Source organism: Trichechus manatus, unplaced genomic scaffold, assembly GCF_000243295.1.
Source record: "Trichechus manatus latirostris isolate Lorelei unplaced genomic scaffold, TriManLat1.0 scaffold00077, whole genome shotgun sequence".
NCBI classification, from domain to species: Eukaryota; Metazoa; Chordata; class Mammalia; order Sirenia; family Trichechidae; genus Trichechus; species Trichechus manatus.
In genome coordinates this window covers 1216998-1235534 of record NW_004444013.1, presented here as the reverse complement: position 1 = coordinate 1235534, position 18537 = coordinate 1216998, and the positions used below count along the sequence as shown (strand labels likewise).

Genomic DNA, 18537 nt, shown 5'->3' with positions numbered 1-18537 from the left:
ATTGATTATGTTCTTCCAGTTGTGCTGCTATTCTCACTTTAGATGAAGGTTTACAGAACAAAATAGTTTCTCATTAAACAGTTAGTATACATGTTGCCCTATGACAATGGTTAACAACCCCACGACGTGTCAACACTGTCGTTACTCAACCTTCCGTTGCCTATCACCAGCTTTCCTGTCCCCTTCTGCCTTCTAGTCCTTGTCCCTGGACTGCTGTGCCTCAGTAGTCCCATTTTGTTTTATGGGGCTGTCCAATCCCCTGCTGAACAGTGAACCTTGGAACTGACTTCTCCACTGAGCTAAAAGGGTATCTGGGGGCCATACTCTCAGGTTTTCTCCCCAGTCCCTTTCAGGCCAGTAAATCTGGTCCTTTTTGTGTGTGTTAGAATTTTGTTCTACATCCTTCTCCAGCTCTGTCCAGACCCGTCTGTTGTGATCCGGGTCAGAGCAGTCAGTGGTGGTAGCCAGGCACCATCTAGCTGTACTGGACTCAGTCTGGTGGAAGCCTTGGTAGCGGTGGTCCATTAGTCCTTTGGATTTATCTTTTCCTTGTATCCTGTTCTCTTCATTCTCCCTTGCTCCCGAAGGGGTGAGACCAGTGGAGTATCTTAGATCGCTGCTCACAGGCTGTTAAGACCCCAGATGCTACTCACCAAGGTAGAATGTAGAACATTGTCTTTATAAACTGTGTTACGCCAATTGAGCTAGATGTTCCCTGAAACCATGGTCTCTACAGCCCTCTGCCCAGCAGTTCAGTCCCTCAGGGAGTTTGGATTTGTCTTTGGAGCTTTGATGACCTTTCCTTGTACAAGTTGTGCTGGTTTTCCCAGTATTTTGTGCTGCCTCACTCTTCATCACACACATGAAATTTTTGATGAACTTTTGAGGAGATGGTACAATTTCCAAGATCATAGCAGCTCTGAACAAGTATACTTGATATGAGGAGAGAGGATATTTGGCATGACCTGTCTCCTGTGACAGGGGTGCTGCCCTTGAGCCTTCCCAGAGGTCTTTGGGCTTGCACATCTGCTTCCTTCTTCCCATCCCCTCCTTCTTCCTTCAGGGCTCTAATTTGGGATACCTTAATTCTCTTCTTCCTGCCAGGCCTCCTTATGTTTGTTCGCCAGGCATGATTTTTCAGGTATCCCAGTGTAAGTGGACAGGTAGTTCATTAATCCTGCATTACGAAGAAACCCTCAGCTACTGGCCAGAGTCATGATTTAGATACACATATGTCTGGGAACAGGTTCTGAATATAGCAGTGCATTGTTTCCTTTTAATGAACACTTTCCACTTCCAAGTTGTTGCTCTCTTTCCAAGGAATTGTTTCCCCTCTAGGTTTTTAGGGTCTCTCTTTGCCAAAAGAATCTGGAAAGTATTTGATACTTCAGAACCCATTGTCTACTCTACGTTTTAGGCCACCAGGGATATGGTTCCCTCTGGCAGTTCAAGGCCCTAGGTAGGTGGCTGTCCCTAGTCATCCCAGGGTCCATCATTGGCATTAGCTTCTCGTTCTCTCTTACTGGTTTTGAGCTAGAGACCCTAAAATAGCAAAAAAAAAAACCACAAAAAACATAGTTTAGAAATAGAATGTGAAACATTGTTTATTGATTCTTTGTTGTCATTGCACCTTTATACCTCTCTCTCCATCCAGATGTCATCTCCCCATTTTCCAGCGTCTGAGCAAGGAAAGGTCATGGAAAACTGTTTTCAGTGGAGAACTTGAGTTAATTCTTCAGGAGCATTGCTCCCTGAGGACACAACACACTGAGGAGTGTTGGCTTATCTGACATTGAGCACCTGTTGTAAGGACACAAGGAGGCTCAGTGGCCTTTGTTTTCTTCATTCTCTGTGGGGATCCTGGGCAGAGCTGCTATGGAAGTGGCCTAACCCACTGACTACAGTTTTCAGAAAGGCAAGAAAGCAAGACTGGGTCAGCCCTAAATTGGATTCAATGAAGACTTTTGGCCCTTCACATTATTATTATAATTTTTTTCTTAATGTTTTATACTGCTGTCCTTCCCTTCACCTAAGATAATTCTTATCTACTATCTAGTTAGTAAATAACCCTCCCCCTCCCTCCCCACCCTTCTAACTATCAAAGAATGTTTTCTTCTGTGTTTAAACCTTTTCTTGAGTTCTTATAATAGTGGTCTTATACAATATTTGTCCTTCTGTGACTAAATTCACTCAGCTAATGACCTCCAGCTTCCTCCATGTTATAAGATGTTTCACAGTTTTATCGTTGTTCTTTATTGTTGTGTAGTATTCCATTGTGTGGATATACCATAATTTGTTTATCCATTCATCTGTTGACAGGCACCTAGGTTGCTTCCAACTTTTTGCTATCGTGAACAGTGCTGCAGGGAACATGGGTGTGCATATATCTATTCGTGTGATGGCTCTTATTTCTCTAGAATATATTCCAAGGAGCGGGATAGCTGGATCGTATGGTACTTCTATTTCTAGCTTTTTAAGGAAGCGCCACATCTATTTCCAAAGTGGTTGTATCATTTTACATTCCCACCAAAAGTGTATGTGTTCCAGTGTCTCCACAACCTCTCCAGCATTTATTATTTTGTGTTTTTTGGATTAATGCTAACCTTGTTGGGATGAGATGATATCTCATTGTAGTTTTGATCTGCATTTCTTTAACAGCTAATGATCGTGAGCATTTCTTCATGTGTCTGTTAGCCACCTGAATATCTTCTTTGGCTAAGTGCCTGTTCATATCCTTTGCCCATTTTTTAATTGGGTTATTTGTCTTTTAGTGGTTGAGGTTTTGCAGTATCTTGTAGATTTTATAGATTAGACGCTGTTCGAATTTGTCGTAGCCAGAATTTTTTCCCAGTCTGTAGGTTGTCTTTTTACTCTTTTAGGGAAGTCTTTTGATGAGCATAAGTGTTTGATTTTTAGGAGCTCCTGTTTATCTGGTCTCTCTTCTGGTGCTTGTGCATGGTTATTCATGGTTCGTATTGTGTTTATGCCATGTATTAGGGCTCCTAGTGTTGTCCCTATTTTTTCTTCCATGATCTTTATCGTTTTCGATTTTATATTCAAGTCTTTGATCCATTTTGAGTTAGTTTTTGTACATGGTGTTGAGGTATGGGTCTTGTTTCAGTTTTTTGCAGATGGATATTGAGTTATGCCAGCACCATTTGTTAAAGAGACTGTCTTTTCCCCAGTTAATGAATTTTGGGCTTATGTCAAATATCAGCTGCTCATAGGTGGATGAATTTATGTCTGGATTCTCAATTCTGTACCATTGGTCTACGTATCTGTTGTTGTACCAGTACCAGGCTGTTTTGACTACCGTGGCAGTATAATAGGTTCTAAAATCAGGTAGTGTGAGGCCTCCCACTTTGTTCTTCTTGAGTAATGCTTTACTTATTCAGGGCCTCTTCCCTTTCCATATGAAGCTAGTGATTTGTTTCTCCATCTCTTTAAAAAACGCTGCTGGAATTTGGATCCGGATTGCATTGTATCTGCAGATTGCTTTGGGTAGAATTGCCATTTTCACAATGTTGAGTCTATCCATGAGCAAGGTATGTTTGCCACTTATGCAGGTCTTTTTTGGTTTCTTGCAGTAGTATCTTGTAGTTTTCTTTGTACAGGTCTTTTACGTCTCTGGTTAGATATATTCCTAAGTATTTTATCTTCTTGGGGGCAGTGGTATTGATTTGGTGATTTCCTCTTCGAGGTTCTCTTTGTTGGTGTAATGGAAACTAGCTGATTTTTGTATGTTTATCTTGTATCCTGAAAGTTTGCTGAAATCTTTATTAGTTCAAGTAGTTTTCTTGTGGATTCTTTGGGGTTTTCTGTGTGTAAGATCATATCATCTGCAAATAGAGATACTTTGACTTCTTCCCTACCAATTTGGATGCCTTTTATTTCTTTTTCTAGCCTAATTGCTCTGGCTAGAACGTCTGGCACAGTGTTGAATAATAGTGGTGATAAAAGAGCATCCTTGTCTGGTTCCAGTTCTTAAGGGGAGTGCTTTCAAAGTCTCTCCATTTAGGATGATGTTGGCTATTGGCTTTGTATAAATGCCCTAAATTATATTGAGGAAATTCCCCTTCTATTCCTATTTTGTTGAGAGTTTTTATCATGAATGGGTGTTGGGCTTTGTCAAATGCCTTTTCTGCATCAGTTGATAAGATGTATGGTTCTTGTCTTTTATTTTATTTATGTGATGGATTACACTGATTGTTTTTCTAATGTTGAACCATCCCTGAATACCTGGTATAAATCCCACTTGATCATGGTGAATTATTTTTTTGATATGTTTCTGAATTATATTGGCTAGAATTTTGTTGAGGATTTTTGTGCCAATGTTCATGAGGGATATTGGTCTGTAATTTTCTTTTTTTGTGGTGTCTTTACCTGGTTTTGGTATCAGGGTTATGGCTTCATAGAATGAGTTTGGGAGTATTCCATCCTTTTCTATGCTCTATAGTGTTAACTCTTCTCTGAAAGTTTGGTAGAATTCTCCAGTGAAGCTATCTGGCCAGGGCTTTTTTTTTTTTTTTGTACTTTAGATGAAGGTTTACAAAGCAAATAGTTTCTCATTAAACAGTCAGTACACATATTGTTTTACGACATCGGTTAACAACCCCACGATATGTCAACACTCTCCCTTCTGGACCTTGGAGGACTTTTATTTGGTGAAAATATACATATCCAAAGTTACACCATTTCAAAAGTTTCTACGTGTACAATTCAGAGACATTGATTACATTCTCCAGTTGTGCTGCTATTCTCACTATCCTTTTCCAAATTTTTCCATCACCGTTATTTTCAGCTCACTGCTCCCTACGCTTCCCGTCAAACCTTTTGAGTTGCTGTTGTCAGTTTGATCTCACATAGATAATTTTTCTGTGTGTGTGCCTTAGATGAAGGTTTGCAGAACAAATAGTTTCTCATTAAACAGTTAGTACACATATTGCCCTGTGACAATGGTTAACAACCCCATGACATGTCAACATGTCCCTTCTCAACCTTGGGTTCCCTATCAACACCTTTAGTGTCCTGCCTTCTAGTCCTTGTCCTTGACTGCTGTGCTTTGTTAGTCCTGTTTTGTTTTATGAGGCTGTTGATCCCTAGCTGAATGGTGAACTTCGGGAGTGACTTCACCACTGAGCTAAAAGGGTGTCCGGGGGCCATACTCTCGGGGTTTCTGCGGTCTGTCAGGCCAGTAAATCTGGTCCTTTTTTTTGTGAATTAGATTATTGTTCTGCATCCTTTTCCAGCTCTGTCCAGGACCCTCTACTGTGATCCCGGTCAGAGAAGTCAGTGGTGGTAGCCGGGCACCATCTATTTGTACTGGACTCAGTCTGGTGGAGGCCTTGGTAGCTGTGGTCCATTGGTCCTTTGGACTAATCTTTCCCTTGTATCTTGTTCTCTTCCTTCTCCCTTGCTCCCGAAGGGGTGAGACCAGTGGAGTATCTCAGATGGCTGCTCACAGGCTTTTAAGACCCCAGACGCTACTCACCAAGGTAGAATGTAGATCATTGTCTTTATAAACTGTGTTATGCCAATTGAGGTAGATGTTCCCTGAGACCATGGTCCCTATAGCCCTCCGCCCAGCAATTCAGTCCCTCAGGGAGTTTGAAAGTATCTGTGGAGCTTCCATGACCTTTTCTTGTACAAGTTGTGCTGGCTTCCCCAGTATTGTGTACTGTCTTACCTTTCACCAGTTACCACTTATCTGTTTTCTATTTATTCCCCACCCACCCCTCCCATCCCATGTAACCAACAAAGATTGCTTCTTTTTGTGTGTAAACCTTTACAAGAGTTTTTACAGTAGGGGTCTGATACAATATTTGTCCTTTTGTGATTGACTTATTTCACTCAGCATAATGTCCTCCAGTTTCATCTGTGTTATGAGGTGCTTCACAGATTCATCATTGTTCTTTATCTTTGCATAATACTCCATTGTGTGTATGTACCATAGTTTGTTTATCCATTCATCTGGTGATGGGCATCTAGGTTGTTTCTTTTTACTAGTGTGAACAGTGCTGAAATGAATATGGGTGTGCATATGTCTATTCGTGTGATGGCTCTTACTTCTCTAGGATATATTCCTAGGAGTGGGATTGCGTTTTATAGTGTTTTTTTTTTCTTTTTTGTGGTGCTGATGTTTTCTTTGTTCCTTTTACTCTCCTGTGCTGAGTTCCTTTTGTCTGTGGATTTTGTTTTCCATTTCTTTTGTTTTTGTAGGTTTTGTTTTTAGTGAGACTTTATGTTTTTCTTTATTTTGATGAGTAGGTTTGTTAACTTTTTTTTTATTACTTTGAGATTTACCCTTATCTTCCTAGATTTGAACTACTCTATTGTTACTTGGTATCGCTTTGCCTTCCTCTCCATTAGAAGGTTCTATACCTACACCGTTCATTCCGTCTTTTATTGTTGTGATGTTGTTGTCATTTACAGATTAACCTGTCTGATTTCCTGTTGTAATTCTTTTGGTTTTGCATAGTCTTTAAGAGTTCCTTTCCTAGGTTGGTATCAGGCTAGTACAATCCTGTGTTCTGTAGTCAGTCTGTGGTCTCATGTTGTTTCTTCTCAGATTGAAGGACTCCCTTTAATAAGTCTTGTGAGTTTACTTTCGTTTTTACATAGTCCCTTAATTTCTGTTTGTCTGGAAATGACCTAATTTCACCATCATATTTGAACAAGAGTTTTGCATCATATATTATTCACGACTGGTAATTTTTTTCTTTCAAGATTTTATATATGTCATCCCATTGCCTTCTTGCCTGCATGGTTTCTGCTGAATAATCCAAGTTTAGTCTTATTGTTTCTCCTCTGTATGTGAATTCTTGTTTTTCTCAAGCTGCTCTCGGGATTCTTTGTTTGTCTTTGGTTTTAGTGAGTGTGATTATGATGTGCCTTGGTGATTTTGTTTTGGGGTCTGTCCTATATGGAGTTCGTTGAGCTTCTTGGATGGTCCGCTTTTCATCTTTCATGATGTTGGGGAAGTTTTCTGTCAGCAATTCTTCAGCGATCCTCTCTGTTTTCTGTTTTCGCCCCCTGTTGTGGAACTGCAGTCATTTGAAGATTTTTTGTTTTGATTGTATCCCCCATAGTTCTCAGGGTTTCTTCATTCTTTTTTCTGATTTTTCCTCAAACAGAGTTGTATCCAAGTGTTTGTCTTCAGTTTCGCTGATCCTGTTGTCCATCGTTTCAAAGCTGCTCCTCAGCCATTCTATGACACTGCCCATTTCTGAAATCTTGTTTATCGTTTGGATTTCTAATTGTTGTTTTTGTATGATTTCTAGTTGTGAATTTATTTTAGCATTTTGTTCCTGTATTTTCTTGAAGTCTTCCATTTTTTTTGTCTGTGTTTCCCATGAATTTGTCTGTTTGTTTCTCATTTTTGTCTGCTTTTTGCTTTGACCCTTGGATAATTCTGAATATTAGAGATTTGGATTCTCTATCAATTAGGTCTGTGTCTTCTACTGTAAGGTCATGTGGTGTTTTATTTTGGACACCTATTGGAACCATCCTGTCCTGTTTTTGTAAATGTTTTGATATTGTCTGCTGTCTTCGGGGCATTCAGTGTTTATTTTCCTCGTTTATTGATTGTAGATTTGTTTGTTTCGTCCTGCTTTTTTGTTTTATTTGGTTATGTCTGAACTGGCGGGTTGTGCATTCTTTGTTGTTTGCTCGTCTGTGGGCATGATACTTTTCACCTCTTCTCCAATGGGCAGGGTCAATCACTGAGGTATGGTAGAGCAGGACAGGTCTAGCTGAAGGGGAGTTGCTGGGATGGGTTGTTTGTGGCACATACCAGGGATGACAGTATGGACCTGGAATTAGTGCAGGTCAGGTTCCAGTAGGCCGTGCCTGTGCTGCTTGGGAGTGTGATGTTCAGCACACGGTGCAGCTAGGCAGGAAGGTGGGGATTGATTGTGATGTGTGAAGCTAAGATAGGTATGGGAAAGATGAGAGAGAGGAGAGAGGAACAGGAGCCAAAAACATACACACAAACAAAAAGAGTGCTAAGGGAGCTTACTGTTGGATTGGAGAGATGAGAGACTGAGAAATAGGGAAAAACAAAAATGAAAGAAAAAGGGTAAAAGAAAAAAATGAATAAATTGTGAAGCTAGAAATGAAGAAAGACGAAAAGGAAATAAGAGAGAAGAAAACAAAACAAAGAAATCAAAAAGGAAAATAAAAAAAAATAAGAAATGCCCCCAGGGATGTCACTGTGTGTCTGTGCAGAGTAAGGGAGGGGAGTAGCTTCCAAGCCAGGTGGTACTACCTGGCTAGAAGGGGCTCCCAAGCTGAGAAAAGAAAATGAGAACAAAGAAAGAAATCAAAACAGAACAAATCAGAGTAGACCAAAAAAGCCCCGGGGTTCCCAGCAGCGTGGCGGCACGGGCCGGGAAGCATTTTCACAGTTGAGCGGTATTTCACAGCCTTTCAGGAAGATGCAAAGATGGCGCACAGAGCCAGGTATTTGAGAGAAAGAAGTGGGAGGTGGTGAGAGGTAAGGAAGAAATCTAAAGAAGCAGAAAAAAGAAACACCAGGAGCCAACAAAAGGCACTCAGGGAGCTGGCCAGTTTAGGCGAGTGGAATCCAAGCGACAGCAGGATGGAGCTGTTTCTTCCTGGCCAAGAGACTGTGGCTGCAGGAAGCAGAGGAGGCTAAGTGGGGGTGAGTAAGGGTTGGGGGTGGGGAAGTGTATGTTGCTGGTCACCGGTTGTTCTGTCTACTGCTGGTAGCTCCATGGAGCTGCTTTCTCATACCCCATTTGCTGATCTCCGACAGGAGTCCAGGATGGCGGATCTGTGCTGCAGTAGCTGCTGCGGGACCTCTACATGTATCTCTCTTTGCTCTCTGTTCTCGGTCAGTTTCTTACTGCATTCAGTGCTTGGCTGAGTTCTTTATCTCTTCATTTGTTGCTTAGCGTTTCAGGATTGACCTGTGACTCTGTTTGACTTAGTTTTTCTGATCTTTGCTATGGAGGGACGGGGTGGTGCTTCTGACTGTAGTGCCATGTTTCCCAGAAGTCCATCAGGGCTTTTTTTTGTTGGGAGTTTTTTAATTACCTTTTCAGTCTCTTCTTTTGTTATGGGTTTATGTAGTTTATGTAGGTAGGTAGTGAGTTTTTCTAGAAATTTGTCCATTTCCTCTAGGTTTTCATAGAGTACAGTTTTTCATAGTATTCTGTTATGATTCTTTTAATTTCAGTTGGGTTTGTTGTGATACCACCTGTCTCATTCCTTATATGGGTTACCTGCTTCCTTTCCTGTTTTTCTCTTGTCATTTCAGCCAATGGTTTATCAATTTTGTTGATCTTTTCAGAGAACCAGCTTTTGGTCTTATTAACGCTTCACCTGTTTTTCTATTCTCTATTTCATTTAATTCTGCTCTACTTCTTTTTATTTCCTTTTCTCTGGCACCTGAGGGCTTCTTTTGCTGCTCTCTTTCTACTTGTTCCAGTTGTAGGGTTAATGTTTTGATTATGGCCCTTCCTTTTGGATGTGTGCATTTATTGCTATAAACTGACCTCTGCTTTTTCTGTGTCCCAAAGGTTCTGGTAGGATGTGGTTTCATTCTCTTTTGACTCTATGAATTTCTTTATTTCATCCTTAATTTCTTCTATAACCCAGTAGTTTTTGAGCAAGGTGTTGTTCAGCTTGAATGTGTTTGATTTTTTTTCCTTGCTTTTTGTGTTGTTGATTTGCACTTTTATGGCTTTATGGTCAGAAAAGACGCTTTGTAATATTTTGATGCTTTGGATTTTGTTAAGGCTTGCTTTATGGCCTAATATTTGGTCTCTTCTGGAGAATGTTCCATGTGTGTTGTGAAAGAAAGTATACTTGGCTGCTGTTGGGTTGAGTGTTCGGTATATGTCTATGAGATCAAGTTGGTTGAGTGTAGCATTTAGATCTTCTGTGTCTTTGTTGAGCTTCTTTCTGGATGGTCTGTCCTTCACTGAAAGTGGTGTGTTGAAGTCTCCTACTAGTATTGTGGAGCTGTCTATCTCTTTTTTCTGTGCTGTTACAGTTTGTTTTATGTATTTTGGAGCCCTGTCGTTGGGTGCGTAAATATTTATCATAGTTATGTCTTCTTGGTGTACTGACCCTTTAATCATTATATAGTGTCCTTCCTTATCCTTTGTGGTGGATTTTACTTTAAAGTCTATTTTGTCAGAGATTAATATTGCCACTCTTGCTCTTTTTTGAGTGTTGTTTGCTTGATATGTTTTTTTCCATCCTTTAAATTTTAGGGTTTTTTTTTTTGTGTCTTTATGTCTAAAGTTTGTCTCTTGTAGGCAGCCGATTGACGGATCGTGTTTTTTAATCCAGTCTGCCACTGTCTGTCTCTTTATTGTTGCATTTAGTCCATTTACATTGAGCATAATTACTGATAGGTATGAGCTTAGTGCTGTCATTTTGATGTCTTTTTTTTGTGTGTGTTATTCACGGTTTCTTTGTTCCACTTAATTTTCTGTGCTGATTCGTTTTTATTTATGTATTTTCTTTTCATCTTTTTCATTGTTGTTGATTTTGTGTTTGCTGAATCTTTATATTTTTCTAGTTTTTTATTTTGACTTGTAGGATGGTTAGTTTCCTTTTTGGCTACCTTAATATTTACTCCTCTTTTTCTAAGTTTATACTAGTCTTTTATTTCTTTACATCACCTTGACTTCCTCTCCGTATGAAAAATCTATGTCTGCATTTTTTAAGTCCCTCTTTCTTGTTTTAATGTTGTGATCTTTTACATATTGACATCTGTTCCCCTATTTTCAGTGTTTTAGCTTTGATTTCCTTTTGTGACTTCCTTATGTGGGTTGATATCTGGTTGCTCTGTCCTGTGTTCTGGTCTTGGCTTGTTATCTGATGTTACTTATTTTCTTATCAGAGGACTCCATTTAGTATTTCTTACAATTTTAGTTTGGTTTTTTCGAATTCCTTAAGCTTCTGTTTATTTGGAAATGCCCTAATTTCATCATTATATTTGAGAAGCAGTTTTGCTGGATATATAATTCAGGGCTGGCAGTTTTTTTTCTTCAAGGCTTTCTATATGTCATCCTATTGCCTTCTTGCCTGCATGGTTTCTGCTGAGTAGTCCAAGCTTATTCTTATTGACTCTCCTTTGTAGGTGATTTTTCGTTTATCCCTAGCCGCTCTTAAAATTCTCTCTTTATCTTTGGTTTTTGCAAGTTAGGTTCTAATATGTCTTGGTGACTTTCTTTTGGAATCTTCCTTATGTGGGGTTCAATGAGCATCTTGGATCGATATCTTGTCATGTTTCATGATATCGGGGAAGTTTTCTGCCAACAAATCTTCAATTCTCTCTGTACTTTCTGTTTTCTACCCCCTGGTCTGGTACGCCAATCACTTGCAGATTATTTCTTTTGACAGAGTCCCACATAATTCTTAGGGTTTCTTCATTTTTTTTTTTTTAATCTTTTTATCTGATTTTTCCTCAAATAAGTTGGTGTCAAGTGCTTTATCTTCAGTCTCACTAATTCTGACTTAACATTGCCTCAGTTTTGCTCCTGTGATTTTCTATCGAGTTGTCTAATTCTGACATTTTATTGTTAATCTTCTGAATTGCTGATTGCTGTCTCTCTATGGATTCTTGCAGCCTGTTAAATTTGTCATTATGCTCTTCTCTAATCTTTTTAATTTTCTCTATTGCGTGTTCTGCGTTTTGCTTAATTTCCTTCCTAATTTCTTGAACAGTTCTGTATGTTAATCTTTGTATTTTGCATCGGATAATTCCAAGAAATTTTCGTTCTGGAAAATTTCTAGATTCTTTATTTTGGGAGCTTGCTGAACCCATCATGGATTGCCTCTTTATTTGATTTGGTTATTGTATTTATTTTAATGGTTGCTTACTGTGTCCTAGCTTCTTGTTTTGTTTCGACCTGCCCAAATGGGCTGCTCGTATGAGCTAGTTTGATTATTGGCACCTTTGAAGCTCTAATGTCCTGTCGCCAGATGATTAGATCTGTTACTAGGTATGTGAGCTCAGGAGTGTGCCTACTCTTTCTGTATGGATTCAGCTCAGGTGCCCAGGTAGATAGCCACCAAGTGTGTGGTGTAGGCTCTCACTTACAGTCCTAGACAGGCATGGGTGATTGGTGTAGGCCCAGGCATCTGGTTGTAGCAGGGGCACACACTCTGAGCAAGGAAGGGGGCTGATGGCTGCTCCCAAGTGTCCAGGAGGAAGACGTGACCGTGTTTCCTAGAGCATGTAGGTGGGTGGGTTTTGCAGCTGGACTGTGAGCACCTAATGCTGTTGGGTGTAAGGACTGGGGGGCACCTCTTATTCATGGACCCTCTCGCAGGTGGCTAGGTGGCATGGATGGAGCCACCAGTCCTCAGGCTCCTGATGTGGGTAAGTGAAGACCCTGCTTAATGGGCAGAGCAGTGTCATATGTCAAGAACCTGCCACTTCACAGCAGAAACAGTTGAAGTTAGAGTTCCGGTATATACCCTCTTGTAGTGCAGTAATGAGGGCCTATGCTGTTGAGATGGGCCCACACAAGTTTATGCAAGGGGAAAGGTACTCAAAGTCCGTGGATCTCCTATGCCTGTACCTAGGCAAAGGAGCTGTGCCTTTCCTGGGTTCCTGGCTTAGGGGAGCCAGCAATTTATTTTTAACCCTGTTTTTTAATTTGTTCACTCTCCAAGGCAGGGAGAATGGCTCTGGGCATGTGATGGATCCTACTTCTGGCCCAGGGGAGGCCCTTCACATTAGTATCAGCTTTTCTCTGAAAATATTGGGGATGGTGATTGTAGATACTTTGGGGATTATGAAATAAGGTCTATTTTACAGTCAAATTCCATCTCATATGTAAAAAATACACACTTTCAGGTTGAGATGGGCTATAGGAATTCCAGCAGTTATTAGCACATAGTTTCTTCTTCTGATTTAGTTTATAATTGGCACCTTCAAGGGCTTCATTTCTGGGAGTAACTGAACAGGGTGGAGACAGGAGGGGAGTACTGCAGGAATTGGGCTGCAGAATAGCCTCTTAAAAGGCCCGTGGAAGTTGGTGAAAGGTACCCATTCCTCATGTGCTGTTGTTGCTTCCTTTGAAAGGAGAAGCTTCAGTGTCCTCTTAGGTAGGCTGGAGAGAACCATCAGGAGCACCTTGTTTTCCAGAGTTAACCACAGGAGACCACTGCTCTGCTTGTCCAGATTATCTCCTTCTCCTTCCCCCACACCACATCCTCAGCTGTTCTGCTCTAAATCTGTATTTTTCATTTCAGTGAGACCTCGAAAGACTGTTCGGGGCAAGCAGGGTGTCATCCCCGCTGTGGCAAGGCCTGGTCGACGACCAGGGAAGAAGCCGCATCCTACCAGGAGAGCTCGGCCAAAGGCGCCACCTGTGGATGACACTGAGGTTGATGAGCTGGTAAGAATTATTTATCACCCTCCATCTAACCTTTCTGTTTTCTTCTTCACCCCAGCATTAGGAAGTCATCAGGCAACAGATGAGAGCTTTCCCCTCTTCTCCCTCTTCCCCACTCATTGAGGCTGATGAGGCAGATGGGTGGGCCTGTAGGCAGACAGAGGCAGCAGGCCCTCCAGGAACAGCTATGTCCGGTATTCCCCTGCAGAGCCTGCAGATACTGTCTCCTTTAGTTAGCAGGCAGCGTGCAGCCTGTTAAGGATTTTAAAATAGTATCCATTTGTCTCCAGTGGGCTCACATGGGCTGAGTCTCCACTGTGGGAATGTCAGCAATGCGGGAGCTTCCCTGACTGTTTGGTCTCCTGCTGACAGTTGTTATGGGGGGGGCACCACCCTCCCCTCTGCTCCTCAACCAGTATAAATTTAGTGGTTTTGCTTTAGAGTTCACTTGCACTTTAAAGAACAAAAAGAGGCTCTTAAAAATGTGCTTATTTTGACAGATCAAATTGTGGTTGAGATAGGTTGGGGGCATAAACAAGCCATTAGGGAGCCCAGAAGACATTGAAAGAACCTCCCACTTGCTCACCCTAATGCCCTCAGCCCAAGGCTGTTACAGCTGGGAGCCACAACTCTGTTATGGCTTCCTGGGAGTGAGGCCCACCCCTTTTCTCCTTGGCTATTTAGTTCCCACATGCTTATAGTGGCAGAGCCCAAGTCCAGAAAGGGAACTGTACCTCTTGGTTTTCTTCCCTGAGACACCCTGCTACCGCAGAACTGGCTGCTGGTGGGCCAGATAACCTGTCTGGCTTTCTGCGGTTGCTTGTTTATACCCATCTGCCTTATCACCGTAATTCCAGGTCCATGTCCTCTCAGAAGGCTAGCATCCTGTTGAGGATGGCCCTCTCTACTCTGCTACTAATGTGCCAACTGCTGTCTGTCCTCTGCTTCTTTGATCATCATCCACCACGGAGGAGGCAAGTGGGCTGATGGGAAGATGCCTGCCTCTTGTGCGAAGAGTGCTCTGACTTGAATGCCACATGATTTTGGCCATCTCTGACCCCAGAAAATGATTGAACTCTTTTTTTTTTTAATCTTTTTGTCCTTTTCTCCTTCTCTCCTCCCCCTTTCTCCCTCCTTTCCCCTCTTCTCCCTCCCCTACTCTTCCTCCCCCTTCCTTTCTCTCACAGATATACACATTTTCTGCCCCATCTTCTCTTCTTCTCTTGTATCTGTAATAACATGTCTTTTTTATTTGGTGCCAGGTGCTTCAGACCAAGCGGAGCTCCCGGAGGCAAAGCCTGGAGCTGCAGAAATGTGAAGAGATCCTCCACAAGATTGTGAAGTACCGCTTCAGCTGGCCTTTCAGGTGAGTTCTGTGTCCCCAAGCACAAGGACAATGTTCAAAATGGCAGCTAGCTAAGCTGAAGACCTAGGAACTACCCTGATCCCTTTCCTCTCAGGACATGTCTCAATGGCAGGAGAAGTAGCTTCCCAGACTGAGAAGGACAGTTCTTTTTTTTAAAATTGTGCTTTAGATGAAGGTTTACAGAGCAAATTAGTTTTTCATTAAACAGTTAATAGCCATATTGTTTTGTGACATTGGTTGCCACACCCACGACATGTTAACACTCTCTTCTTCTCGACCTTGGGTTCCGTTTTACCAGCTTTCCTGTCCCCTCCTGCCTTCTAGTCCTTACTCCTGGGCTGGTGTGCCCGTTTAGTCTCATTTTGTTTCATGGGCCTGTCTAGTCTTTGGCTGAAGGGTGAACCTCAGGGGTGACCTCAGTACTGAGCTAAAAGGGTGTCCAGGGCCATACTCTCGGGGTTTCTCCAGTCTCCGTCAGACCAGTAAGTCTGGTCTTTTTCTGTGAATTAGAATTTTGTTCTACATTTTTCTCCAGCTCAGTCCGGGACCCCCTATTGTGGTCCCTGTCAGAGCAGTCGGTGGTGGTAGCCGGGCACCATCTAGTTGTGCTGGACTCAGTCTGGTGGAGGCTGTGGTAGTTGTGGTCCATCAGTCCTTTGGACTAATCTTTCCCTTGTGTCTTTGGTTTTCTTAATTCTCCCTTGCTCCAGACAGGGTGGGATCAGTGGAGGGGACAATTCTTAGTACAAGGTGAACACACCTTCTCTATCCCCACTTCTCTGTCTGTGGTTGGCTGATCCCAGCAGGTATGGACAGTCTGGGGCGGGTGATTTGACAACAAGGTTTCTCTCAGTTGCATTCAAAGCTGTCCTAATATTACTCCATGTGGTGGCTCTCCATAGGGAGCCTGTGACCAGAGATGAGGCTGAAGACTACTATGATGTGATCACCCACCCCATGGACTTTCAGACAATGCAAAACAAATGTTCCTGTGCGGGCTACCGCTCTGTGCAGGAGTTTCTCACCGACATGAAGCAGGTGTTCACCAACGCCGAGCTGTACAACTGCCGTGGCAGCCATGTACTGGACTGCACGGTGAAGACAGAACAGTGTCTGGTGGCTCTGTTGCATAAACATCTTCCTGGCCACCCATATGTCCGCAGGAAACGCAACAAGTTTCCTGACCGGCTTCCTGAAGATGAAGGGGACAGTGAGCCAGAGCCTGTTGGACAGTCCAGGGGACGAAGACAGAAGAAATAGAGAAGCAGGACCCTGGTAAGAGAGCTGAGGCTGAGGGCCTGGAGCGGGGGAAGGGCCAGGGAGAGTAGGGGAGGCAAGAGAGGAAGACTGCAAAGAGCTTGGACGGGAGGAGATCACAGTGAGCCCAGAGATGCCTGTCGTCTCAGTGGGTGCCGCTTTTCTAAAACCCGCCCAGGGCCTTCCTCGGGTAAAGCTGTTTGGGGCATCTGGTTGGCAGTCTCTGCCAAGATAGATTATGGGCAGAAGAGGGCCTTAGCCCCCTTTCTGAGAGTTTCCTGGAAAAGTTCTAGGCTTTTCTTGTGAGCTCAGTTCCTTTTCCTCCTCCTTTTCTAAGGGCCCTCCCATTTTGGCTACCACAATAGTCACCAGCCCCTCTGCCTCCAGGGGAAGGATTACTGTGTTACATAGAAGGATCAAGGGAAAACAGGCCAATTGGGGAAATGATGGTGATTTTTTTTTTTAATCTGTGTATATGTACAGTCTTGTCTCCTTGCACCCATGCTGTCTCTTCCTCCCTCTCCCTCTCAGGTGGTGGTATCCGTGCGTGCCGTACAGAACTCTGTATTCACCAGCATCATGAAACAGCTGTAGTCTTTTCAGTTGACCTTGGCAGAGTGAAGGGTCGTTTGCTGGAGCCATTCCTGAACACCCCTCCCCTTCTTTGTGACAACCTCTCCACCCCCACCTCACCCCACCCCCTCAACAACAACAACAAAAATGAAGGCACTTCACTTAGAGACTGGAGTCCTGCTTCTAATCATGCGTATAACCTTTACCTTGGATGGATCTGGCCAGAGGGGTGTTGGAGCCCAGCCCACCCACATACCAGATAAGCTCTGGGGGGAGCAGAAGAAAAGCAGGAAGAATTTAAATGTTTAATTTTTTTAAATTGACTTTTCTAGTTATTAAAAGTTGCTTGTTTCAGCAGTGGTATTGTATAAAGAACATCTTGTAAAATATTTGTCATCTTGCTTTGGCACATGTACAGTACAATTTATATGATAATGTGTTTGCTTTACTTTTCCCTATCTTCTCCCTCAGCCCATCCTCTTGCCTTCGGAGAAACTAGGTTGGAGGCTCATCAAGGCAGAGTGGGATCTGGTTGGGGGAGGGGAAGTCCCCTGTTCCTGCCATGGTGGCTGTGTCTGCCTCTCCCCTCCACAGCCTCCTCCCATGCCCATTCTGGCTTCAGACTTGGAACTCCTTGAGAACCTGAATATTTCAGTGGTCAGTGTCAGTGGGGTTGGGGGAGGGAGCAAGGGAGAAGCTCATAGAGCCCCTTCCCACAACGAGTCTAGCACTAGTTGTTACATTTAGGTAAAATTTTGTCTTCTTTCCCTTTTATGGCAGATTTTGATAAAAACACAAAACAGGGTTTAATTTTCTTTTCTATCAACTTTGGATTTAGAAAATCTGAGCACCTCAGCTCTTCTGTAACTATTTAAATTAAAGGAAAAGAAGTCCACCAAGGGATTGTAACTCATAGAAGTTGAAAATAAAGCCTCTAATATTAAACTTCAAGTTGTGGTCCCTGTCTCTTCCCCATCCTCCTCACCCAAGGACTTGGGGAATTTGCCCCAGTGGCTGGTGGATCAGCTTACTGTCCCTTCTCCCACGGGCTTGGAGTTAGCACTGACATTACCATTCATAATCCCAACCACCCACACCTTCCCCAGCTCTTATCCTAGGTCCAGTCTGTTCTTGTTAATAGTGAGAATCTTAGGTTCCCACTTCAGTTACATCTGAATTGTTTTTTTATTGTCTTTGAGGAGGAAGGGCCCCATTAAAGGGTGAACTTGTAACAAATTGGAATTTCAAATAAACTTATGTACTTGTGTTTATTATAAAGAATAAAATTTTGATGGATCTTTCTTTGTGCTCTTGGGGTGTAAGCGGATTGTGCAGCCATTGACTCTTGGAGCCAATTCTTCTGTGAAGGCTTGGCCTCAGGATTGAGAGGAGCTCTTAATCTTTCACTAGAGGGCAGATTGATTTATTGCATTTTCTGACCTTCCAAGAGACATTTCCAGTGCCCTGGCTAATTGAAACAAGACTTTGAAGTCTCTCCTGACCTTGTCTTTATCTAAATCCCAGAAAAAATTTTTAAAAAATCATCATTTGAAACCTCTTAAGAATTAGGGGAAACTATTTTTTTAAGGCCTCAAGTAGGATTTATGTGATCCTTAAGGGCTTAAGAGTTTTTAGGGAAACTCCTGACATTTTTAAAAACTTCTATTTCAAGGAAAATTTAAAACACACAGCAAGAATGAAAAGTTTAGTGAATCTCCATATACTCACCTTCAACTGTTCTACCACAGGGCCAGTCTTGCTTTATTTATGTCTTCATTTACTGTTCATGCTGGGATTTTTAAAGCCAAGGGTGATCGATTAGGGTAGGTGATTGCTAGGTGGGAGCTGAGTCATTGCTGTGATCCCAGTTACTGAGAAACAAAATGGCCAGTTCCTGACCGCCTGACCTGGAGATAGTGTAAGGTGAAGTGGAAGAGCCTTTCAGGAGAACCTAGAGCT

At 42.4% G+C, this 18537-nt stretch overlaps 1 protein-coding gene across 2 annotated transcripts in view; it reads left to right on the top strand.

The window, feature by feature from the left end:
- Nucleotides 1-18537, top strand: part of BAZ1B (bromodomain adjacent to zinc finger domain 1B) — a 99300-nt gene extending 80763 nt beyond the window's left edge. The window contains exons 17-20 of one of the 2 annotated variants that reach the window (XM_004380749.2): nucleotides 13240-13385; nucleotides 14645-14748; nucleotides 15651-16023; nucleotides 16537-18537. In XM_004380749.2, coding sequence (XP_004380806.1) covers nucleotides 13240-13385; nucleotides 14645-14748; nucleotides 15651-16008 — 608 coding nt within the window. In that variant the 3' untranslated portion in view covers nucleotides 16009-16023; nucleotides 16537-18537. Of the gene's footprint in view, nucleotides 1-1654; nucleotides 1692-13239; nucleotides 13386-14644; nucleotides 14749-15650; nucleotides 16024-16536 lie in introns of those variants that run through there. The other variant, XM_023735277.1, reaches the window with a different exon arrangement.